This window comes from Callorhinus ursinus, unplaced genomic scaffold, assembly GCF_003265705.2.
Source record: "Callorhinus ursinus isolate GAN/ISIS: 27379988/994484 unplaced genomic scaffold, GSC_fseal_2.0 scaffold6, whole genome shotgun sequence".
NCBI classification, from domain to species: domain Eukaryota; kingdom Metazoa; phylum Chordata; class Mammalia; order Carnivora; family Otariidae; genus Callorhinus; species Callorhinus ursinus.
In genome coordinates this window covers 64,348,905-64,374,958 of record NW_027397068.1, presented here as the reverse complement: position 1 = coordinate 64,374,958, position 26,054 = coordinate 64,348,905, and the positions used below count along the sequence as shown (strand labels likewise).

The window sequence follows — 26,054 nt, the reverse complement described above, 5'->3', positions numbered from 1 at the left end:
CGGAACTGTCAAGATGCATTTCTTGAAGCAGAAGCTCATTCCCATTCTGGTCGGCGCATAGCATCGGGGAAAGGCCTGCATTCTTTCCACTGAGTGTTAAGACTGGCTTACTGGTGTCTGGAGGGCAATGTGGTGTCAGAAACTTCTAGCACAAAACCACCCAGCGAGAGATCTGTTGGGAAGTAGGTCCAAGTTTGCAGGCTGGGTAACACGGACATTAGAATTTCGAGTACAGAGAAGGCCGCAAACAGGACATGGAGTCAGGAACACAGGAAGCCAGAAGGCAAAGGCTAGCTGACACAAAGGACAAAGGTAGGTTACTCGCCTGGTGGGACTGCCTTAAATAACTGGCTGTTCCTAGCGATCTGGCTTCCCACTTCCCTGGGTGGCCTCATCAGTCAGTATGAAGCCCACCTCCTGGTCCACAGGGTCCTCCACAGCACAAGATTCTCCTGATTCAGCCCTGCCTTCCAGTCCTCTGCTAGACAGACCTCTGTGGCAATGACAGGGGCCTGCCCTTCCATGGGCCTCACTCCCAATAACAGCTTAAGAGAAAATCTCATTTCTATGAAATAAATAGTGTGTCTGAATGGGAACTAGTTGAAGATGATCATAAAACTCTGCTGGCTCCAAGACATGAATCCACTGATACACCAAAACATCACAAAAAGAAACAGATTATGAATTAGACCAAGAACAAGTCTTTCAAACAAACTAAGGAAGTTGTCACAATTACTGAGCCCAATTACTTATTCGGTATTTTAAATAAGATTGCACGGATAGGGGCGCCTGGGTGGCTCAGTCAGTTAAACATCTGCCTTGGGCTCAGGTCATGATCCCAGGGCCCTGGGATCGAGCCCTGCATCGGGTTCCCTCCTCAGTGGGGAGTCTGTTTCTCCCTCTCCCTCTACCCCCTCCCTGTTGTGCTCTCTTTCTCTCTCTCTCTAAAGTAAATAAATAAAATTAAAAAAAAAAAAAAGACTGCACAGATAGAAATAGGATGTTGCTTTTCTGTCATCCCTTTGGCACCAAGACCTACAATCAAGGGGAAAGGTCAATTTAAACTGAATGACAAGCCAAGAAGCAGGAAACAAGACAAGAGGAAGGAGCCAGACACAAATTGTACCAAGGGTATCCTGCCTCAAGCTTAGTTTTTAGAAGCAATCCCTGGCTTGGTAACTCTGCCCTGCCGAGATGGCATCGCTCCAGTCTGTCCTGCCCAGGTTAGACAATAGGGCGGCTGCAAGCATTACATGAGCTCCATCCCCACCTCTCCCCCACCCCCTCACCTACAGACCCTGACAGGGTCCCTCCTGTTCAGTGCTATCACGAGAACTCTTTTCCCCAAAAAACCAGGTAATCAGTCAAAGGATAAACCTACAAGAAAGGAAAAACAACAACAACAACAAAAGCACAGGCCATGTCAGGCCAGCATTCTAAATACCCACAGTAGAGTTCTGAATTCTTCTTTAGTAGAGTAATTTATGACTTCGGTGTGGCAGGTTTGGGGATCCTGTTGCCACAGAGAGAACCCTGGAATGTCTGGGACCCGCTGGAGTAATTACAACCAGCAAACCGAACATCAGTTAAAAATACCATAGGCTGGCTTATGGTTAAACTGCATTTCCCAAAACAGGCCAGGGGTACGACATCCAGGTTTTATTTTAACTGATTCTAAGAAAAACACCAGCTTTAAACTTAGCAGAGTGAAAGGCCATGTGTTATGGCTACCCAGTAACACATGGTTAGATGCTGTAAAATGATTAAGCATTAGAAAAGAGAAAGCACACAAAGCAGGAGTTCTGATAATGCCCTACCCCCCTGTCCTGGGGGGACCAAATCACCACCCAGAAAATGTCAGAACAACTTTCTTGCATTTAGAAATGTTCCACACTTGGGAGCTTGCCTTTATTTGGGCTTTTAATTGGTAAAGTAATATTTTACAAAGGAAATTACTAAGCAGTCGTAAAGAGCAAGGAGTTAAAGATTTATAAAGGCTCACACTGGTAATGAACTCACTTTTTTCAAAAAAGACACTCAGCATATCAAAGTTCTGTAGTCTCAGTAAATGACCCTCTGATCTCACAAAAGAAGAAGTGTCCACTGTGACCTCACTGAAGTAGATCCAGGAGACCCAGCCCACAGTGGACAATCCTTCCTGCCCCACCAGCTCCTCTGTGCCTCTCAGTGAGTTACTGGATCTCTCCTTGCCTGGTTTCTACCCTTTTAAAATGGGACTGGTGAAAATACCCACCACAGCTGTTTGTTAAGACGATGAAGAGTTAATGTGGGAAAGGCTTTAGAATTGAGCCCAGAACCTAATAAACACTTCATGCCCATTATTATTGTTCGTTTGGGTTTTATTTGTTTGAGAGTGATTCAGTGCCATAGCAGCTCCATAAGCAAAGTTCAAGCCATTAATAATATGTTTCAAATAGAATGAGACTCTCTTCACTATTTACTATCAAATGATATTCCAGGAAATCACTTACTTAAAACACATTTATTCAACAGAGACTACATGCTGGACTCTTTGGAGGACACAATATATTATAAACCAAAGTTCCTTGGAAAACAGTAGGGAGGTTCCTCAAAAAGTTGAAAATAGAGCTACCCTATGACCTAGCAACTGCACTAGGGGGTATTTACCCCAAAGATAGGTAGTGATCCGAAGGGGCACCTGCACCCCAATGTTTATAGCAGCAATGTCCACAATAGCCAAACTATGGAAAGAGCCCAGATGTCCATCAACAGATGAACAGATAAAGAAGATGCGGTATATATATACCATGGAATACTACTCAGCCATCAAAAAATGAAATCTTGCCATTTGCAATGACATGGGTGGAACTAGAGGGTATTATGCTAAGCGAAAGAAGTCAATCAGAGAAAGACAATTATCATATGATCTTACTGATATGTGGAATTTAAGAAACAAAACAGAGGATCATAGGGGAAGGGAGGGAAAGATAAAACAAGATGAAATCAGAGAGTAAGACTCTTAATCATAGGAAACAAACTAGGGCTGCTGGAGGGGATGGGAGTGGGGGGATGGGGTAACCAGGTGATGGGCACTAAGGAGGGCGTGTAATGTAATGAGCACTAGGTATTATGTAAGACTGATGAATCACAGACCTGTACCTCTGAAACCAACAGTACATATGTTAATTTAAAAAAATAAAGGTTAAAAAAATAGTAATAATAAAACAAAAATAAATAAACCAAAGTTCCTACCCTCTAGGAGCTTACAGTCAAATTGGGAAGATGACATGCCCACCCATAAGAAATCACACCCACAGGAAGCATACGGAAAGTGCCAGCTGAGGGATAAAGCATTTATTCTAATTGATTTATAAATATTAAGACATGCTGGGTAAGCAGATTGATTTCAGCCTAAAATGAAAAAAATAAATCATGGAAATGAGATTTCAATTGGCTTTGGAGGATGAGTAGGATCCTCACTGAAAATACAGAAGGGTGAAGGAATGTGGAATGGCATGAGCAAAACTCATGGGGCCATCTTGAATTTGAGATGAGGGACTGGAGTGCTTAAGAACCTAAGGTCTATAGTCAGACAGTCTCAGTCCAAATCCTTGTTCAGCTCCACACTGGCTGTGTGACCATGGCCAGTTACTCACCTTTTCTGCGCCTCAGTTTCTAATTGGTCTCCCCCGCAGGTACTATCCTAAAGACTGAGTAAGATAAAGCATGAAAGGAGAACACAGTTCCTTCACACAGCAAGACTCGAGGCTGGGCAATTGTGAGATAGGGAGCAATGTTTGTGAGGCTTCCAAGAGACCTCCCCATCTGCCTAAGAGGGCTGAAGCTGAATCTGGAAGGTGGTGCGAAATCATGTTGGAAGGGTTAGAAAAGAGGCTGTGGAAGCTCAGCTTTCAGTCAGGGGGAAATCTGAGCTACCTCATAGGAGTCCATTTTCTGATGGTTCCCCTGACAGTTCTGGGCAGCTCCCAAGAAGGTCAGAGAATCTGGGGATAGGAATCCAAAAATAATAGGCCAGGGTCCACATGTGAGTGGTAAAGAGCTGGGGCTAAGTCCAGGCACATTCACAAGAATCGAAAAAAAGTGTGGGTATAAGAGATTGGATTAGGTGGCTCAGAGTGGGTGGGACATGAGAGGAGCCAACACAAACTCCACTAGATGAGATGTGATATCCTTCATTAGGTCCTGCTAGAGGAAAAGGGCATTAGTGGAAAAACAAGAACGACAACAACAACAGGGAGATCTGAATAAAGACTATAGTTTAGCCAGTAGTATTATACCAGTGTTGACTTCTTGGTTTTGATAAATGTACATGACAAGATGTTAACACTGGAAGTAGACAGGTGACAGGGAAATGGGAAAACTCATCAGTATCTCTGCAACTCTTCTGTAAATCTAAAATTACTTCAAAAACAAACAAAACCCAGGTCTTTTGGGGGTGATTCACCACACCATCAATAAAAAAAAGGGAAGCCATAGCAAGTGCCAGTTTGGTCTTGAGATGATTTGATTGAGTGACACAAGACAGCAATATGGCTGACGCTAGAACAAAGAGATACCCAGGCCCAGGCATGGGATATGAGAACATAACCTTGTGCCCACGTCTGGCCATGTGATGAATCTGGATGAATCTGGCCTCTTAGGGACATGGAGTGGCCTGACTGTCCCCTCAAATTACCACGCTCACATTCCTTGCCAGGAGCCCATCTCCCCACCCATTACACACAGCACCCACACACCCACTGCTTCCTGTTACAGAACTGTGCCCACCAGGAGAGATGTCAGGTAGGATTTCCAAAGAATTTTATCTTCAGACTAAGGAGCTTCTATTTTGAGGCCCATAATAAACCAAGTCTTCTTAAGGAAAGAAGAAATATCCATAACACCAACTCTCAATATCCAAAGGAAGAAGAATCACCAGCTGGTGAGCAGCAGAGCTGGGCTTTAGATTCAGGTCTGCCTTGCTCGGCAGGCCCTGTCCGTCCCACCACACCACAGGACCTCCTGCGGTAAGCCTAGTGTGGTCTGCCACATTAATAAACACACACTAAAATCCAGCTTTACAAAAGAGCTCCACCGTGTCATAAAGGCACCAATGCCCCAGGGTTAGAAAGATCTTCCAGAAAGCTGTCTGGTCTCACTGGTCCAAGAGAATCAAATATTTCTTCTCTATAGTAACTTAAATTATTAGTTCCAAATGTCAGAAATACCATATAATGAGTGTGTGTGTGTGTATACATATATGCATATAGGTTTTATATACATATATACACACACCTATGAATAAATATATAATAAGCCCTGTATAATAAATATCCTTTAGAGATGCATGATGGATCAGTAAAATAAATTCTTCATCAAAAAATTGGAGCTACTGAACAACTACCACATAACAAGCGCTAATAAAAATTTGCTGATTTTACTCAATGACATGGTGGTCATTAAGTTAATCCCCACAGATAAAACACTGTCTTGTGCTAAATTATGAAATCAGGACTCGGGTTGTTTTCCTGAGAAGGAAGTTGGAGAACAACAGGAGAAAGAGACCAAATTCCAGTCCTGGTTTGGGGCCGGAGGAACCCGTGTCCCTCCACCTTCAAACGTGCAGGTCAGCGGTGGATTCTGTCCTGGGACATGAGAAATCTGAGCAGCAGGAGCCTGGGACTTTCCTTTCATCAGGCTGCAGAGAGAATTAAAGTAGCAGGTGGAGAGGTCAGAATAGATGAGGGGTCTCTCTTAACTACAAGCTTCTGGGATTCTCTTCGAGAGGCAGTTAGATTGTTGTTACGCTCATGTAAGCCCGCATAGTCTCCCTCAGCTACGAGGGGCTGGGTACGTGCTGGAGAGGCTCACAGCTCACAAGAGACAACTGTTAACCTTGCAGGAATTTTATGAGCCAGCTCTTAAGCACAGTCACTAAAAATTAAATTATATAAGCATACCCATAAGTTAGTTACAAGTAAAATAAAGTTAATAAATGCTCAAAATGTATCACTTTTTAATGACATCATTACACTTCACTCTTGTCTACACTCTGGAGGGTCCTTACACCTACCGGATCTGTGTGGAGGAAATACTCGTTCCTGCTCCACACTCAGTGACTTCACAATGGTAGCCTGAGATCAACCATGGAGGAGTACAAATGCTATATAAATCAGGGTTGGTTGGTTTGTCTCCTGAGAACCAGCTGTTGAACATTTACCAGCAACCCACTGGATATCTGTGTCCTTCAGAGACAAATGGGAAACTGCACTGTGTTGGGCAGGGGTGGGGGAGGGGAGGGAAAGCAGTTAGAGGGGAGGGAAAGCAGTTAGCGGGGAGGGGGTGGGAAGGGGTGGGGGAACAGTGGCGGGGGTAAGAGAGAGCGGGGAGAGGAAAGGGAGAGAGAACAGCAGGAAAGAAAGCAGGAAGAGGGAGACAGGAAGGGGGAGAGAGAGGAAGAGAGAAGGAAGACAGAGAAAGAAAAAAATATTTACTACCCTGAGGGAAACAATGGTTCTCTATAAGCAAATTATTTCAGATGACCAACACCGGGACTCTTCTTCTGAAAACCTAATGTTAGCAACAGAATTAATATTTTCTTAATGACTCGGGTCAGCCCTGTGAGCAGACGTTCTATTGTGCTGCATTACCCTCCAGGCCACTGGCATGCACAGAGCTCTTTCTGTCTTCTGTGAGACGGCTCCAATCTTCTGAGCTTTTTATAGATTCTCTGTCAACCCCCTTACTGTCAGGCTGTCAGCTGTCACTTGTAGACTTTCTCCCAGTGCTTAGAGCGAGCAGCCTGGTGTGCTGCTTCTACATCCCCGGTGAACCAACAAGTCAGGAGGCCGAGCTTGTTAGGACTGTGGCTCAAGTAAGAGTCAATGTGCTCTCCCTAGCCCAAGACTCTCTCTCTAATAAATAAAGAACATAAACTCCGGGGCAGCTCCTCAGGTTCTCGAAGTCCCCCATCCGCTTTCTCCTAGGTTCTTCGCTGTGTTCCAAATGGCTGAGGCTACAGAATCAGTGAGTGACCTCTGGATAGCAGAGGTTTCACTAAATGTATAAGACATTCAAGGAGACAAACGAAAAAGTAAACAGAGCCGACATTAATCCGAAAGCGAATAAAAGTTCCGTCACGTAAGTGACAGTCGAGAGCACAGACACCCTGTTCTCTTGCCAGTCTCTTTGCTTTGCCTGAGGCAGAGGGCCGAGCCAGCCATGGCCCGGCTGCCCGGCTGTCTCTTCCAGCGTCCACAAAGGGCTCTGAACGGGTAGAACTGGAAACCATCAGATACAGGCAACAGTGGGCAAGAACGAGCTGGCAGAGGCAGCCCCACCTGCCAGCAGCTAATGCCAAGGGCTGGGCCCAGCTTCGACCATCTGCCAACCCCACCACTCCTCATGCACATCCCTGGGGGGAGGCAAGGAGCAGAGAGGTCCTATGACATGAACCAGGGCCCAACCATAACTGAGCAAGATGGCGGCTGCGGAGAAGCCATCAACAGACAGGTCCCCTGATGGACAGGTAGCAGAGCGAAAACAGCCCTTGGCATGCCACCCACTGGTAGTGCAATCTGATGTAAGGACACTGGCTGGCCCCTTCTGGACACAATGCCATCCTCCTGAAAAACGCCATGTCTCCATTTCACCGGATGTGGTCTTTGGGCTGGCACTAAATTCTGAAAATAAGAAAAATATTTAACTGCTCATTGAATTCACTAATAATGTGCTTTTTAAAAATAAATAATGCACCTTAAAAAATTAATCTCTTTTCTTTTGTAGGGTTCTATTTGTTTTTAAAATATTCTGATAGCAACATAAAAGTTCTACTACATAGGCCTATCGCCTCTTTACCCAGACTGTCACACACAAAAAATTTTTAAGTAACTGAAATAGAATAAGCTATCCTAGAAATAGAAGAAAATTCCAAAAATTACCCTTCTTGTACTGAGTATTCAACTTGTAAAGAAAGAAACATTGAACTTGTAAAGAAAGAAACAACAAATATCCTAAAATTAAAAACAGAAACTCTGGAAAGAATTCCATTATTTAATAGCTTTCCTTTATGCCTGGCATATAGTAGGCCCATAACAAATATTTATTGGGTGGCTGGCTGGATGGTTGAATAGATACAGTACTACAGACTGGAGAGTCTGAAGTTAACTGACCTTCCCTAGGACTTTCATTAGCAGGATGGGTCCCAAACCATATTGTGGCATGTTGAAGAAATATAATTAAGTAGTCAAGTAAAGTCTTTTCTAAAATGAAATCTGAGTATCTTTTCTTGGAGCCTGAGCCTAGGGATTTTAAACACTCTTGTCTAAAGGCAAGTTCAGACCTGCCCCTTGAACAGTTGATATTTACTAACCATTTACCAATTGCGTGCATGGGCCATTGTGCCAGGAAATGAAAATGGGAGTATTGTGAGCAAGACGGGAAGGCCCAACCCAACATTAAAACACCCTCACCAGAATCTATAATAGACCCACACAAACGAGGTCTCCTGATTTGTGACTATAGTGCATTGGGGAGAGAATGATCTCCAATGAATGGTACAGGGTCAACTGGAGGGGTAAAAAAATGAATCTTGATCCCTACCTTACACCATAAAAATCAATTTCAGATAGATTACAGATCTAAATATAAAACGTAAAACAGTGAAGCATCCAAAAAATAACATCTTCGTGACCTTGGAGCAAAGATTTCTCAAACAGGATACAAAGTTCCCTGACTATAAAGCAAAAAACTGGTAAATTGAACAATATTAATATTAAGAACTTCTATTCATCAAAAGACACGTAACATTACAAGAGTGAAAAAGGTAGCTCACAGGTGGGAGAAAATACTCAAACAACACATATTTCTGACCAAGGACTGATATCTAGGATGTACAAATATTAGTAGCCAGGATACATAAAAATCAGTAAGACAGACAACCTGACTCAACGTTTTACTTTTTAGTGGCAAAAGATTTGAACAGGTACTGCACAAAGAGAATCCCCAAAGTATCGATAAGCATATGAAAAGGGGCTAAACTTTCTAAGTCCTCAGGTAAATGCAAACTAAAACCCCAAGGTGATGGTATACTTAAGAGTGAAAATGAAAAAGAGAAAGCACCAAGTGTTGGCAAGGATGTGAAACAACTGGCTTCTTCCTATACTGCAGTGGGAATGTAAGTCAGTATAATTACTCTTGGCTGCCATATACAATCATCTGGAAATATGCAGCAAAGCCGAACATATGCACACCCGCTAAGCCAGGAATCTCACCACGTTGCATATAACCCGGCAGAAATGCAGACATATGTTCACCAAAAGACATGTGCGGTAATGTTCACAGCACCTCGATTCAGAATAGTCCCAAACTGGAAACCTCTCAAATGCCCATCAAAGCCTTCTAGAACAGATGAAAAAGAAGTGTGATGTACTCACACGTGGAATACTGGATGGCAACTAAAATGAGCAAACCCGAGTGGCCCGTGCTTCCAGGGCCTTTGCACCGCTGAGGTCATCTCTCATTCTGTAGATCCAGGTTCACGTGGGACAACTTGCCCAGAGAGGACCTTCCTTGGTCCCACCAAACAGGCCACGGGCATTCACCCTTTATCCCAGTGGCCTGTTCTATTTCTTTCACAGCACCTCTCCCAAGCTGAACCCACTTTGGTTTGCTCATTGTACTTGTGTTTAGAGCACAGGGACTTGGCTTCTTTGGTTCACTGCAGGATCCCTGGCACCTGGACCCTCAGCATCTAAAACTACGTCTGGCATATTTACTCAACTGATTTGAAGCTTATATCCACATAAGAGCCTGCCTGCAAACGTTTATATCAGGTTTATTTATAATTGCCCCAAACCTGAAGCAACCAAGATGTCCTCCAACAGCCGGATGGACAAATAAACTGTGGTACATTTATACAATGGGATATTATTCAGTTATAAAAAGAGCTGAGCTACCAAGTCACAAAAAGACATAGATGAATATTAAATGCCTATGGCTAAATGAAAGAAGCCAGTCTGAAAAGGCTACATACAATCTGGTTCCAATTCTATGCCATTCCAGAAAAGGCAAAACTATGGCAATGAAACAAGAACAGTGGTTCTCAGGGGCCTGGGGAGAAATGGAAAGAGTTGAATGGATGACTCACAGGAGATTTTTTTTTAAGGTGATGATATTATTCTATGTGATATTGTGAGAGTATACATGACACTCTGCATTTGTCAAACCCACAGAACTTTACAGCACAAAGAGTAAGCCTTTTGTATGCACATTAAAAAAAAAATCATTTAGGAGATTGGGGGACCCCAGAAGGGATGCAGAAGGTGACAAAGCAATCTGACTACATTACAAATGTAGGAAGCAACCTCACTGAAGGCGGGGGAAATAACTGGAAATGAGTGGAGTCTATAAGATCAAGTGCAACAGAAAATGCACATGGACCTGCACTCTCCTTGATCATGCTGTTTCTGTACCCAAAAAGATAAGGACACCCTGATTTCCCAAAGTGTTATCAGCACTTAGTTGGCAAAGGTAAAGAATCGAAAATATGAACAAAATTGCTAGCTTATTTTTTCCTTAATTATTTGCAATTAAAAATAAAAACCTCCTGGCTGCCTCAAACGAGGAGAAGGCAAAGCCCCAGGAAAGCTGCTCTTGACATCATAAAGCCCTGTGACAGGAGAGCTGGTGTCCTTGAAGGCAGGGAGCCCTTTCCTTACTGGTGACAACAGGCATATCTGCGCCCACCTCTTTTTTAAAATAACCTTAGATTTCTCACATAAGAGGAGTGCGTTCACTGGACAAAATGTAAGCAAAATAAGAATCACCCATAATGACACTAAAAACACTGTTAATATTTATTACACATCTTTGCAGCCCTTTTCCTAGGCACATATGAAAGATACCCTAGGAAAAATATTCTTATCCAGAATGAATGTTATATGATAATAGTTATATTACCACTTAACTCACATGCAATAATTCTCTTGAACTGAAAAGGTAATTCTCTTGAAGCAGCCCAACAAAATTTTTCATTCTGAGACACTGGCAAGGTTATTCCATATTCATAAAACCTGGTGTGTGACCAAAATTTTTAAACCCTCAAAAAAAAAATTCAAAATAAAAACTCCAAAAGCCTCTGTTCTCGTTTTAGCCAAAGAATATACTCTACCTTGAATATTTGTAGCAACAAGGATGAATCGATCATGGCAAAAAAAAGCATAGATGTTGCTAATGGTACTTTAATAAATATCATGGGCTTTTCCTGGGATGATTTTTTAACATTATTAATCCTCAAAACATCCCTGAGAGGGCTATATCATTTAAAAGGGAAAATTAAAGGAAACCAAGGATGACAACTCATAACCACACTGTGAATAAAGGCAGGTGCAGGGATCCTGCCTCATCCTTCTGGGCAGACCAAGCCTACTCCTTCTAATGCAATGCCCCGCACAAGGCCAGGCATTAAGCATTTGTTTATTTTTTTTAGGATTTTATTTATTTATTTGACAGAGAGAGAGACAGCGAGAAAGGGAACACAAGCGGGGGGGTTGGGAGAGGGAGAAGCAGGCTCCTTGCTGAGCAGGAAGACCGATGCGGGGCTCGATCTCAGGACCCTGGGATCATGACCCAAGCCTAAGGCAGCAGCCGCTTAACCAACTGAACCACCCAGGCCAGGCATTAAGCATTTAAAAGGAACCCAAGGTCTAAACCAATAAGGGATCTCTGAAATGAGACAACTTATTTCCTACCACCAGCAGGAAGCTATATCTAGGAACTTTTCCGTTTGTTGTGATTTTGTAAAGTGGGGCCAGAGGGAAAAAGACAGCCTGAATTCCTTGAGAAGGCTGTTCCATGCCTTGCCCACCAGACCTGCTCAGAGCCCCCCGCCTCGCACCTGCAGAGGTGGGGTGGGCCAGTGGCTTCATCATAACGGCTGACTTGACAATCTACGCTTCACTCAATGTTTTGTATATTCTCTGTATCTCATTCTTCGCCCTCCTTCACTGTCTTAAACTGCTTTATGCGAGGCAGTTTACAGTAAGGTGTCAATGATAAACAGACCAGTTCCACATTTTCTTCTTCTTTAGAGCAATGAGTTAACTCAAACTTGGGATGTTTCACATATAAAATGCAGCCCACTCTCCCTCTCTGAAGTTTAACATGCAAATATCCTAGAGGTTTGAGAAATGACTGGCAGTTAAACGCTTTTAAAGTCTCAGGCTACTTTAGATGATGTCCTATTTACCTAAATACACATGTTTTTATTTAAACATCCATCCATATAAACTGCTTCTGGCAGAAGATTACTGAATGCTGAACCATCTGGGGTTTGATGAAGAAATGGAATATTCTAGCTTAACAAAAGGCACTTGTCTACCAGAGATAGTACATGTTATTTTTTTTTTTAGTTGTAATATTTGTAGGCTCTTTTCATTATGGCAAGCATAATCATGTTTAGCACCAAATCAATGACTCATTTTCTCTTGACTTGTCAGAGAGCTGCCACACCCCATCACCAACAGAAGAAAAACCAGTTGACTAATTAGAATTGTTATGTCGAGTATTGGCTCATAAAGAACTAAACAGAAAAATCATCTTTACCGATCTGAAATCTCAACACCTTACCTATCTGGCTTGAAACAGATTTGATTCTTTTAACATTTGCAGAAATGAACGGAGCATCTACATCTGTTGTACTACTGACATATAAAATATAAAAGATATTAACAGATGATTCAACAGGCAGCTCAGGACAAAAATATCCTTTAGCAGAAGCAAAAGAAGTTGTTACGGCATTTGTACATTTTATTTAGAAGCATCATTTCTTTACTTCTCTCATGTGACAGGTAATAGCTGATGCTTTCAAACAGGTAGGATAAAATACCCACTCTGCAACCAATGTTTTATTTAAAGTGCGTTTCTAACTTTCCACCTCAAAACTCCATCTATGTGGACAGCTGGAGAGTGTAAGGGTTCCAATATTAACTGTCCGGGCAGACTTGACAATCCAAGAAATAAGTAGTACACTTCCTAGGATATATACTTGAGTGCTGATGGATTTGAATTTTTCTAAAGAAACCGCTGAATCCTGTTGATGGTTCATCTAATAAACTGCAAACATAGAATGGAATTCTGTAAACTGTTCAACTAAGATGAAGCATATTTGAAAATCTATCAAATAATTAAGCAGAAGAGCTTTGCCCGGTGTATGGGGCAAACATTCTAGAATAGCTGGAAATAACAGGGTGAGGGAGGTGAGCCACATGGTCACTGTTTCCAATTTCCTGCCTGGCAATTTAAACTCGGGCATGGGACTAAGCCTCTCTCAGCCTCAGTTCTGTTGTTTTAATTTTTTTTTTAAGATTTAATTTATTTATTTGAAAGAGAGAGAGAAAGAGAGAGCACAAGGGGGAGGAGGGGCAGAGGGACAAACAGACTCCCCGCGGAGCACGGGGGTGGAGGCAGGGCTCAACCCCAGGACCTTGAGATCATGCCCTGAGCCCAAGTCAGACACTTAACTGACTGAGCTACGCAGGTGCCCTTAAGCCTCTGTTCTGTTGTTTTAAAAATGAGGTAGCTACTGGGGTGCGTGGGTGGCTCAGTCGGTTAAGCGTCTGACTCTTGATTTCGGCTCAGGTCATAATCTCAGGATTGTGGAATTGAGCATGCCCTCGGAGGGGAGTTTGCTTGAGGTTCTCTCTCTCCCTCTGACCCTCCCCTCCGTGTGCATGCTCTCTCTCTCTCTCTTTCAAATAAATAAATCTTTTTTAAAAATGAGGTAGCTACTTCTATCACAGAGTCTTTGTGTGAATTGAAAGGGATTATCTGATGGCGCTTTATGGATTCTATCATCATACAAAATAAACAAATATTATTAAGACCAAAAAATTCTGCTCTCCACTTCCCACGAGAAGTGTCCACGAAAAATCTTAATTTATTTTTTCTATCATGTCATGCTCATTCTAAAACGAACTATAAAGTGACATTCTAGGAAGAAACTCCCCGGTGAAAATTAATTTGTTTATACAGATTTATTCAGCCTCTTATTTAGGCTATTTTGTACCCTTCAACTTTTAAAAATTTTATTTCCTAAAGCTGCTACTATTCTCCCTCTCAGATGCTCATTTTATATCTCAACACAAGTTAAAAATAAATACCACTATTAGTCAATTATGAGCTGCCAAGGTAAAGGACAAATAATAGGAACAGGAAAAGCCCCCCAACAGACAATATTATAAGTTATACATTGAAAATTTTTAAGTCAAATACGCCAGCTCTTCTTAAAGGTTAACCCAATTAAATTTTTCTTTAAAAGGCGGGTAGGGTACCTATGATATCTGCAGCGTCAAGATTTCAAATTTAACTTAGAAGTCAAGAGTAGGAAGTGCCAGAGGAGGGAAACAGGGTGTTTTTAAAGGCTTCCCAATCTGATTCTTCCCAACCAAGCCATGTCACACAAGAGATCATGCCAAGGGAAGGATGGATACACTCTCACTTTAGCTACTGGAATTAGCTCTGCAATTAGACGATCCTCTGGTGAACCAGCCTAATGCTTGTCTCAGGTTTGCCTTAAGAGAGAAAGACGCTTCGATTACCGCTTTAAATATCACCCTCTCTTTAATAAATCCCATCTTCTGCAGTGTAGGGCACCTTTATCATAGAAGCTCTAAAGGGTAGAGCTTAAAAACCCTAAACCAGCCTCATTTTTTCAGGTAAGGAAAGAAAACCTGAAAACAGAAGTCCATCATGAATATGACTTGCCAAGGTCATCGAGCTAATTAAGCAGCAGCCCAACTAGATCAAGTCCCGCAGGCCAGGGTCCTTCCCATAATACCCTGGGAACAATGGACATGCTTTGATTCCATAGATTTCATAGATGCCAACAAGGACCCGGAGCCCACAAATAACATATCCTGCCCTGGTTCATTGATTCCTGAAGTTCGGCCGGCTAGTAAGAGATTACTTTCTCTTACTTACAACCTTACTTCCTATTAAAATGAAAGATAATTAAAGGGTGTTTAGTCATTTACATTATAAAGTGAACGAATTTATCATATCCTTCCCTGAAAACAGGCTTTGAGTAAAGGGAGAAGCACAGAGCCACTATGCAGTAAATAAACATACTGGATACACTAAGACAACTGGGAACTGGACATAGTCTCTGCCCTCAAAGGGCTTTCAGTCATATGGACACCTCCTTTCTTCTCCTGTAACAGAAAGGGTTTCTTTCTTCTTCTTTTCCTCTTACCCAATTTTCAAGGATGAAGACTTCCTATTCCCCTTTCCGCATCTTTGCAAATATCTGTTGGAACGAATGAACCAATCAATCAATCAACACTCCCAAGTTACTTCCTGCCCTAAGGATTCTTCAAAAAAGGAAAAGCCCTTCTTTGAGGAAGGAAAGGAAGGAAGGAAAGGAAGGAAGGAAAAGCCTTTCCTCGACCATAAAGTCATGTGTTAGAGACGAATCCGCACCCTGGTCTCTCCTTTTTTCTAAGGTTTTACACCGTGAAACAGATTTCCCGAGCCCCAGTCCTGACTCAGAAAAAGCTCGTGAGACTTTACTGGCCCAAACTTTGAAGCAGAGGCAGGAATTTTGGCTCACATTCCCTGTCCTATTAAGACTTGTGTGAGCCCGTTGCTCTGAATCTTACCTGCTGATGGAAAAGCACTCACCCCTTCTTTGCCCAGCAAGCACAGCTACTCTCAGAGAAATGAACAATGACTGTGCAAATAAAATAGGATTCTTGTACATACTGAAAAATTAAAATTAGAGAGAAGAATCGCAGTAACCTGTGATTACTTCCTTGGAAAACTCTCATCCCTCTACCTCTGTGCTTTATTCCATTGCCACTTCCTTTCTGTTCACAGGTTCAAAAGACAGCACAGATATAATTCACAAGCAGGGGAGAGAACCGAAACTTTGAGTCAACAATGAAAAAGTAGACTTATAGCCCAGGCAGAGCCGAATTACATTAGTGCAGTTAATTTGGGGTGTGTCTTTCTGAAACGCACAGTTCCAGAAGATGGTCTAGAGGGCCAGTTTTGGTCACACTCACTTGGCGGCCAGGTGCTGGACACCTCAGGGCACCCTGGTGTGTGAGAGACACCGGGGCTGCAGGGGCCACAAGACCCTGCCCTCACGAAGCTGCGAGACAGGATTACACAAAGTGTTCCAAGAAAGGGGTGAGTAAGCACAAGCCAGTAGAGGCCTGTCAGCCAGCCTGCCAGGGAGGATGTGTCAGAGAAGCTTCCTAGAGGAGATATCCCAACGGTGAGCCTGAAGAACAGGTAACAGGTGGACAACTAAGCTAGGAGAGGCAGGGAGAGATGGTCTGGCAGAGAGAGAAGCAAGCTTGAAGGGGTCCTGTCTGCCCTGCATTCAGGGGTGAGGGACAGGGGCAAGAGATGGGGGCTACAGAGGCGGGCAGGGCGAGCCCCTGAGCCCTGGCTGCAGCCTAAGGTCTCATGCTTTGTCAGGAAGGCTGTGGGAAATAACAGGATCCAGCCTGGATTTCAGAAAACACTTTGAATCACCACAGCGAGGGGCAGTTGGAGGGGAGAGCTCAGAGGCGGAGGTCCCAGCCCAGGAACCTGAGACATGTATCTGTTCCTGACTCTGCCATTGAGAGGGACGTGGCCTCTGACCAGGGCCTGTTGCTCAAGCTCCCCGTACCTCAGTTTCTTGCAGAGTTACTGCAAGGTTGGGGTATGCAGTAGGAACTCAGTAAATTGAGCTGCTGGGCAGCATTGCGGCTACGTGCCTCTGGGGTCAGCATGACCTGAGACAGGGACAGGTCACAGCTGCTCTGGTCTCGGTTTCTTCCGCTACAAAATGAAGAAATGAAGAGAACACCACCACCCCCCCTCTCCTAAAGTTATTGTAAAGTTTGACTGTGGGAGACAAAACGTACAAGTCCCCTGGCCCTCCGCAGGGAGCTGCATTAGTGGCAAAGCAGAGGGCTGCTGCTGGCGGCCCTACCAGGACTCGGGGCAGCGGTAACTGCAGAGAACTGAGATGGAAGCGCCCATCAGTGAGAAGTGTTAAGGCGTCGCACGAATGCAGTGGCAGCGAGAAGTCAAGGCACTGGTGGCAGAGCCGTGAGGAGTGAGTGTCGCCAAGGCTCCGAGACTGCCAGGTGTTGACATGGAGAGCAGAGGCAAGAGAGGGGATGCCAGCAGGATCTCGGGCCGGGACATCCGTGGATCACAGCACCTGCCATTCACTCCCGAGGGGAGGGGGGAAGAGGAGGTCTGCAGAGGAAGGTAAACTCCATTTGCAGGCCGGTTAACCACGAGGCTCCCACGGAGCATCTAAGTGGAGTTATCCATTTCAAAACTCTCTGAGTATGTCTGGTCCTCAGAAAACAGATCTGGGCTAAAAATACAGATTGAAGAGTTGTCAGCATATGGCCAGCAACTGAAGCCACAGGAATATTCGTATCACCCAGAAAGAACGTGCGAGAGCGGGAGGCGGGGGGGCGCGGGGGACAACAAGACAGAAAGCAGAGCAGGGGCCCAAAGACAGACCCTGCCCAACATCAGATCAAAGAGATGGGCAGAGAAAGAAAACCCACAGAAGGGGGCTGGAAGAGTAGCTAGAGAAGCGTGGGAGACCCGGAGGGGCTGCCTCAGGAGCCACAGGCTTCCCCGGGGAGTGGCCAAAGGCGTCTAACGCAGCAGGAGGGCCCAGGCAAATACAGCCTCACACGGTCCCCCTGGATTGAGAAACAGCAAGGTCCTCGGGGCCGCTGTGGTGGATAAACAGTGTCTGGAGAAAGATCCAGAAAAACAGATAGTAAGAGTGGCAACCAGAGGGGATCCAGGACTGAGGAAGGGAAGCGTTTTTCGTGGCCGGTGATGGTTGCTGTTTCTATCAGGGAGCCCCGCTGCCAACCCACCCAAGGCAGGAGGACGATGAAGGGAAGAGGCCCCCGGACAGGCGGCCGCACTGGCTGGCGCAGCAGGAGGCCAAGGACTGGGCTGCAGGGAAGGAAAGAGCATGGGACAGTTGCCTTGAAAAGACAGGGGACGGCTTGAAATTCAAGCCATGAGATAGCCAAATACGGCCCGGGGAGACTAGGGAGTAAACCGCAAAATGAGATCATGCGCAAGGTGCACGCGCCACATGGGAAGAAACAATGCAGATTTTGCTCTTCCCTCATCTGGAAAGAGAGACTCCTCCTCTGAGAGCTGTCAAGGAGGCAAGGTGCAGCCAGGTGCAGCCAGGTCGTTTCAGAGCTGGGAGAAAAGCACAAGACCCTGGAAGCAAAAGCGTGCAGCCAGGTGCAGCCAGGTTGTTTCAGAGCTGGGAGAAAAACACAAGACTCTGGAAGCAAAAGCGTGAGTCCGAGGCGAGAATGCAGGCAGAACTAGTATGTCAGGGGCACAGCAGAAGCAGAGGAAAAGAGAGTGGGCGGGAGGCACCGGGAACATCAGATTCTCAAAAGAATTCTCTCGATCTAAGCTGAAAAATCAAGGCACTGCAACCACGATTTGTAAACACCTGTTTGGAGCAAATAAGCCAAAGAAGGTAGGTGTTCTTTTCAACAACGCTGAAATAAAACAGTAATAATGCGAGAGTGGGATATGGATTATGGTAACAAAACCATAAATCTGTTTTTTTTTTCCTAGCTATGACTCTAATAAAGAAACGCCACCAACTCACTCAATGCTAAAGCACGTCTTCTGATGACTGACTCTTTTTCATTCATTCAAATAAATGCCTAATGGCTGAAGAACTGTGCTCTCCCACACTAGGACATACACAAAGAAAATTAACGCAGATTGACGTCTCATTTCTCCATACATACATGAAAACCCACAGGAACTTCCAGAAAAAGGAAGATTCTGGGGAAAAGGGGAATGATATAGAGACGATTTGCCCACGTTCAAGTTCAAACACATACCGACATCCCTGACCTCAAAGTATCCACTCAACTTCTCCAAATTCGACCACCAAACAGATGCGAATGCCTTGTTTTCTCTTCCTTCCGGTCCTCTGCCCACATCACAGAGAATCAGCGATAGTTAGGGGCTGGTTGTGGTTCAAGGTACAACAGTGACTGTGTACCTACTGCATTCGAGATGCTATGTTCCATGTCTTTCCCATTCGGTCCTCACGACAATCCTGCAAAGAGGCCAGGGTGATCCCCTTAAACATAAGGGGAGGTGAGGCTTAGAGAGTTTACGGAAATTGCCTACACTCTCACGACTACTGAATGCTGGGGCCGGGAGGTGGCTTCAGGTTCTTCCAGCCGCAGAACACTTCCTCTCTTAACCACCACCTCCACTCCGAATGTCCCTAACTACTATTCCAAAGGGAAACGTGTGAAGTACTTTTCTTCCCTTGGCAACTGAGAATTTTGATTCGTAGACTTCTAACATGTTTAAGTTATTCCTTAATATTTCACAGACTGAGTTTATGGAGGTTTGGGAAAAAAAAAAGCAGTTTTTTTAAAAAGCCTATTCATTCTCCAATACCCAAACACATGGAGACTCACCAAATGATCCACAAACCAAGTTCCAAGCAATAGCTTCTACCTTCTGGCTCAGGTACTAAGAAAGCGGCAAAACAGGGAAATGTGATGTTGTTAGAGTGGGAATCTATATACAACACAAGGACCTGAACTTAAAACTAGAAGCCTGCTCCAGGTATAAGAACAACTCCCCGGTGGTGGTATTTCCCCCCTACAGGCATGATCAGCCAACTCAGAGGCTCCAACAGCCACTTCTGGGGAGTACACAACCCACACAAGTTCACGGAGGGTGCCTGGTGCTGTCCTGCCTCGAGAAGCGGTCGGTGCAAGGGGGGAGGTGCATCGGAATTCCCGGCCCCGGCCCTGCGCTGCCACATTTCAGCTGCGGGCCCTGGGGCAACCTTCTGGCATCTCTGTGACTCAGTTTCTACACCGACAAAATGAAGAATATCGGCAATTGTTACTAGGACTACACGAATCACACCTGATGCATCGAGGGCATTTAATAAACACCAGCTAATTCTATCACATATGTTTAGGCTTTTCCCTTTCTGGAGGAGTATTTTTTTTTTTAAGATTTATTTATTTATTCTAGACAGACAGAGAGGGGGGAAGGGCGGAGGGAAGAGAGAGAATCTCAGACCCCCCGCTGAGCGCCAAGCCCAACTCGGGGCTTGATCTCGCAACCCTGAGATCATGACCTGAACTGAAATCAAGAGTCACACGCTTAACTGACTGAGCCACCGAGGTGCCCCTGGAGGAGTATTTTTTAAACCGCATGCCACCGTCCAAAAATGTTATGGAATCTATTTATTTTTTTAATTAATTAACTTTTTTAGAGAGAAAAAGAGGGGCAGAGGGAGAGGGAGTGAGAGAATCTTAAGCAGGCTCCACGCCCAGTCTGCACTGGGCCAGATGTGGGGCTCACTCTCACGACCCTGAGATCATGCCCTGAGCCAAAATCAAGAGTCGGACACTTAACTGACTGAGCCACCCAGGGCCCCCTGAAATCAATTTAGAGGGTCACAACCAGCACTTCTGGAAAAGGAAATAGAACATTGTATTTAAACATTAATAAAGTCACATTTTACACTACCCTTGTCATTTCATTCTCTAGCATACATGGTAATATTAAGTGGTGCTTTCTGAATCTATGTGTCTTTCATACATCCATGTGTCCGTGTGTCAGGCAGCAATCTAAAGGGTATTTCTTTCTAGGGTCACCATCAAAACATTTGGAAAAACACTGATTTACAGAAGGAGCAATGACAGGGAGTCAGGGAGGATGCAAAGGTATAACATACCAGAAACCACGTTTTAAAATGCAGACAGCTGGGGCGCCTGGGTGGCTCAGTCAGTTAACTCAGTCAGTTAAGCATCTGCCTTCGGCTCAGGTCATGATCCCGTGGTCCTGGGATGGAGCCCCACATCAGGCTTCTTGCTCACTGGGGAGCCTGCTTCTCCCTTTCCCTCTGCCTGCCGCTCCCCCTGCTTGTGTTCGTTCTCTCTCTCTCTCTCTCTCTCTCTGTCAAACAAATAAATAAAATCTTTAAAAAAAAATAAAAATAATAAAATGCAGACAGCTGCAGCAAAGGGAAAGCCTAACTGGACCCCCAGGGTAACCCAGGAAATGCCTTCAGCGCACAAGTCTGTTTACGGCGAGGCTGCTAGAGGCATTTCAATAATCTGAGGTTAACAACAGGCTTTTATTCCCAAAGCAAATCACATTGCAAAACTGAAGTACAGATGTTATCTTGATACTGGGCAAGATGAGAAAAAATGATATGATTATCCAGTAAGCCATCTTGCAGTACTTGTCAAAGGAGACTCGATGCCAGATTTCAAACACTCTTAAAAACTGTCTGGATCTGGATGAGATATGAAAATGTCTCAAAACAGAAATTCTTAAATGAGGATACAGATCCATCCTAATAGTTCCATTATAACCAAATCCCTAGCTGAAAATTTAACTATCTGTATAAGAAGATGAAATGGAAAATAACTATAAACATAACTAAGCATTTTAGAATTTATAAAAAACACTTATCTCTATACCAAAAGGCTGTTTGATGTGGCATGCAGCAATACTGCCCTTAGACTGGGACAGAAGAGCCACGGGTCCTGGGCCCTAATCCTCCCACACCCATCTTCCTGCAGAGCTCCTAGGACCAGCTGGACCCACCTACTTGGAACCGCTGTCCCTCTGTCTGGTTTTAGGCTCTGCTGCAGATCCCCCGAGTTTCCTGATCCAATACCAAGCCATTTCCAGGGCATGAACAGGCTCCTCCCAGATCTGTCCTCCCAAGGGGGCCTTTGCCACTGGTCTGAGCCAAAGGTCTGATGAAGGGTAGACAGAGTAGACAGAGATTGGGTATGCGAGTGGACACAATGCTCTTCACCAGGTGAGACTATACTGTGGGTGGGAAGAAAAGAAAGCAGGCACGAGGCCAGGGGATTCTCCAGCTGCATTCCAGCTGTGAGCTCTGAGAAGTCTGAGAAGTCCCAAAATTCAAACCTAGCCTTCCAGGCCACTATGGAGATATCATTGTCAAGGGAGGTGGACAGAATAAATTTTATATCATGCTCATTTCAAATGCATTATTTTTAAATTTTAAATATTTAAAATTTAAATATTTAGACCTATGCTGTGAGGGCCTCCATCTGTTCTCTTGCATGGGCCCCTGCAAACTTAAGAGGCAGGGCCTGGTGATTAGCACGTGGGCTCAGAGCCACACGACCACGGTTCATACTCCCATCCCCATGCCCTGCCCTTCGCCAGCTCTGCGAGCTTGGGAAAGCCTCTTACTCTGGGTCTCAGTTTCTTCATCTGTAAAACAGACAACAGCAACCTCTTCATAGGGCTGTTGTGAAGACTAAATCAATTAGTCTTATTAGCTTATTAGCACTCCACAGAGGCTGTCTTCAGATTATTCTCCATACAAAATTGGCCACTGCAAACTTCAAGACAAGACCGCAGCCAGGAAGTTATTCTGCGTACTTCTTCTTTCCCACTCCTAATTTTAAATATCATGCTTTATGCCTCTCCAAAAGATCACTATTTTCTATTCCGAAAAGGACAAGTCATCCAACTGCTGACTGGCCTGATATAAGTTCTTCTGAAATTAAATATGTGTTCATCATCTCCCCCAATTTGGCAGAAAGCTCAGGCCCCCGGCCAGTTTGAAGTTTGGCAAATTCGCTTTCTGTGTCAATTGCATGCAGTAAAAATTTGACATTACCAATTTTAAGTGTAAAAGGAACATTCCCTACCCTCTACATTCATGAGATTCAGAGCGATTAGTCCTTCTCAATTAAGAAAGCAGGAGCTGACATACTTGAAGCCATCAGCAAGGAAAGGCTACAGAGAAGCTACAGAGAAGCTAAGCTAAAAATAGAGCCCCACCAGTGGAGAAATAGATGGAAGAAAACAATTCTTTATACGCCTATTTATGAGTCCACATGCTTTTTGTCATTAAAGGAAGGTGTATCATCAGCTTGGTAATTACAAACTGCCAACAACCTTCTCAATGACCAATATTCCTTAAACCTAAAATGACAGAGCAAACAACTGAAAGAGAAACACTTGCCACATTGTAATGACATGCTGGCCGCATAAAGCCCTCTCTCAAATCTCTAGTTTGCTGTACGCCAGAAGGTCTAAAATAGGAGAAGAGATGTACCAGGAAAAGATTCAAGGTGATGTTTACCCTTTAAAATATGTATCTAACCTACATGTTCAATACAGTGAACATCCAATCCACCATTTTCCCCAATTATTCTGAAGAATTTTTAAATTTTTTGATTTGCCAACCTGGTAAGGGGCCAGAACGCTCTAGTTTCCCCAACTACACCTAATTAGCCTCCCATAAAAGGAGCACTGCTAAAGCACTCTTAATTTCAGCACATGGAGACTCACCAAATGATCCACAAAATTTTTCTATTAAATCTTCTCCAAATCCAAAATGGAGTATAAAGGTCAGTATGAAATAAATGAAAATTAATTGGATTCTACAGAGGCAAGATTGAGCACATCCATCCACCCAACAGTAATCCCATCTAAATCAAATACAGTGTTTCTTGAAAGAGTTTTGCCAACTTCCTTCAAAAGAAAGAAAGAAAGAAAAAGAAAGAAAGAAAGAAAGAAAGAAAGAAAGAAAGAAAGAAAGAAAGAAAGAAAGAAAGAAAGAAAAGAAAAGAAAAGAAAAGAAAAAGAAAGAAAGAAAGAAATCCCAGGAACACTTCCTATGTTGGCCAGTTTTTATTTATGCAATTAAAATGGCTTTTTTTGTAAGAGCCAGGCTGGGGAAACAATATATTTTTACAAGCCTATTAGTCATATAGTCAAGCTTCATTATATCCTAATCATTCATCAGTAGTCCCTAATGAGGATGCTGTTGCCTCCTACCATGAGAATGTTAAGGAAAGGATGTGTTCACAATAGGCCATAAAATGTGTGAAAAACACAATACCCCAAACCAGGAGAAAAGCCAATGAGTTCATCTGGCTTTCATTTTTGCTGAACAGCGCTAACAGCTGTATGGACACAAACCTGCTTTAACTTAGAAGCCCAATCCTTAATTATTAATCCCCTCCATTCTCCCACCCTTCCCAAACTCCACGCCCTTAAGAGAAGTACAATACTTCATTCAGAATCGCTGTTATTAAAGACTCTCATGGGGAATCATTTTGGCTTCAGTCATTTTTCTAGCAGACGTTTGTTACAGCTTATTCTAAATATTTCTCCTAACATCAAGCATCTACGCGTCCGTCGGAGTTGTGTATGAACCTTAGCCCCTGAACCCGTAGGAAGTCACAGGGGTCGCCGCGGAGGGGAAGCTGGTGGATTCGGGGCAACCCGCACACCACCCGCAGAGCTACCTTCCTTCCACCAGGCACCCTTCCAGGTTGCCAAAGGCTCTCACTCTGCGCCCATCAACGGGAGTAACCGAGCTCAACCAGGGGGGGAAAAAAAAGCTGCTTCAACAAAGCCCAACGTGTGCAGCTTGGGTAAATGCAAGGATGAATTATGGGGACGCGCGTCGGGGCTGGCTGCAAAAGGGAAAGCGTCCATCTCATGATTTTGATGTAGAATTTCAGGAATCGAGGGGTCCTCTGGGATCCCCAGAACCTCTCCTCTCCGTTAAGCAGCTTTCAGGTCCCTTCCCTGTTCCCCCTCCACAGAAATCGGGATTGCCAGGATCTCAGCAGTGAGTACTGTTCTTGATGGGTTAGGCGCAGCTGGGGTGAGCCCTCTGAGGGTAGCTGCAGCTGGAGGCTAGAGGCGCCCCGGGCCCCAAGAAAAGCAAGGTGCTTAGCAAAACCCAACGCTCCCCACTGCCAACAAGGGGGCCCGCAACTCTGCGGGCACCCGGCATCTGGACCCAGGCAGGGGCGTCCCAACGGTGGCGCCCCGGCGCCAGAGGGCACCCCGGAGAGAGAACGCCCTGCGCCTCGCTCCCAGCGCTGGGTCCCCAGGAGACAGGGCGGTGCGCACCCGAGAGCTGGAGCCCTGGAGAATTCCGGTGTGGGCACAGCGTGGCGAGGGAGGCCCCCGACCCTCCTGGCCCCCCGCTCAGGTACCTCGCATCCGTACAGCTGACCCAGCTGCTCTACGATCCACTCCTCCAGCACCAGCCGCTTCCGAAGCTCCTTGCGATCATATTTCACTGTCACTTTTCCCTGCTGGTGGCGCCGCTGCTGCTGCTGAACCTGCCCCGCCGTGGCCGCCGTGGCCACCGTGGCCACCGGCGCCGAGTCCTCACGGGAGGAGCCTGAGCCACTGCTCGAGCCCGGGCTGCCGCCGGCGCCGCCCCGGGGGCTCTGGAAGAAAACCCGCGCGCCGCTGCCGCCGGCCCCACCGGCCGCCTCGCTGCTGCCCGTCGCCACCGACATGTCCCCGCGCGCGCCGGAGCCCGAGTGCGGCCCGGAGGAGGGGCGGGCGGAGCGCGCCCGGCGCCGCTAGCACCTCCGGCGGGGCAGCGGCATGCGAGGGGCTCGGCCGCACCTGCTCCGCGCGCCGCGCACGCCCGGCAGCCCGGCTCGTGGGGAGGTCGGGAGGAGCCGCGGCGACACCGAGGAGGACGGGCGGGGGAGGGCGGGGAAGAGGGAGGGGCGGGGACCGCGGCCTTAAAGACGCCGCCGAGGACCCTCTCGGTCCCGCCAGGGGAAGCGGATCTGGCGCCTGGCCGGCACAGGGCCCGGGGCGTGGGAGTTGCGCGCGGAGGCGGGAATGTGTGCGCGTGGGCACGCGCGGCCGCCTGTGCGTAGACACCGGAGAGAACCGGCTTGGGTCTGGTGCCAGAGATGGTCCTCCGCGCGGGTGACCGTGGCCTCTCCTCCCGGAGACGCGGAATTGCGCCTTTCGCCCCCAGCAGTGCCCGAGCGCACGAAACCCGGCGCCTCCAGCGGCCTGGCTCCCCCCCCCCCCTTCCCCCCCCCCCCCCCGGCCCCGGCGCTGCCCCCGGGGAGAGAGGACCGCCCGGAGAGGGACGCGGGGAGGGACCGCGTCGCAGGTTCCTCCTGAAGGTTTTCTTTGCCCTCCCGCCTCTTCGGATGGCGGGGAAGCGTCTCCTCCCTCCTGTCCCCACCCTC

At 45.7% G+C, this 26,054-nt stretch overlaps 1 protein-coding gene across 1 annotated transcript in view; it reads right to left on the bottom strand.

Annotated features, from left to right (window-relative positions):
* PPP1R14C (protein phosphatase 1 regulatory inhibitor subunit 14C) overlaps positions 1-25,839 on the bottom strand; it is an 82,657-nt gene extending 56,818 nt beyond the window's left edge. Inside the window, exon 1 of the mRNA XM_025861493.2 lies at positions 25,044-25,839. Coding sequence (XP_025717278.1) covers positions 25,044-25,355 — 312 coding nt within the window. The 5' untranslated portion in view covers positions 25,356-25,839. The remainder of the gene's footprint in view (positions 1-25,043) is intronic.
* Between the last annotated feature and the right edge of the window lie 215 nt (positions 25,840-26,054).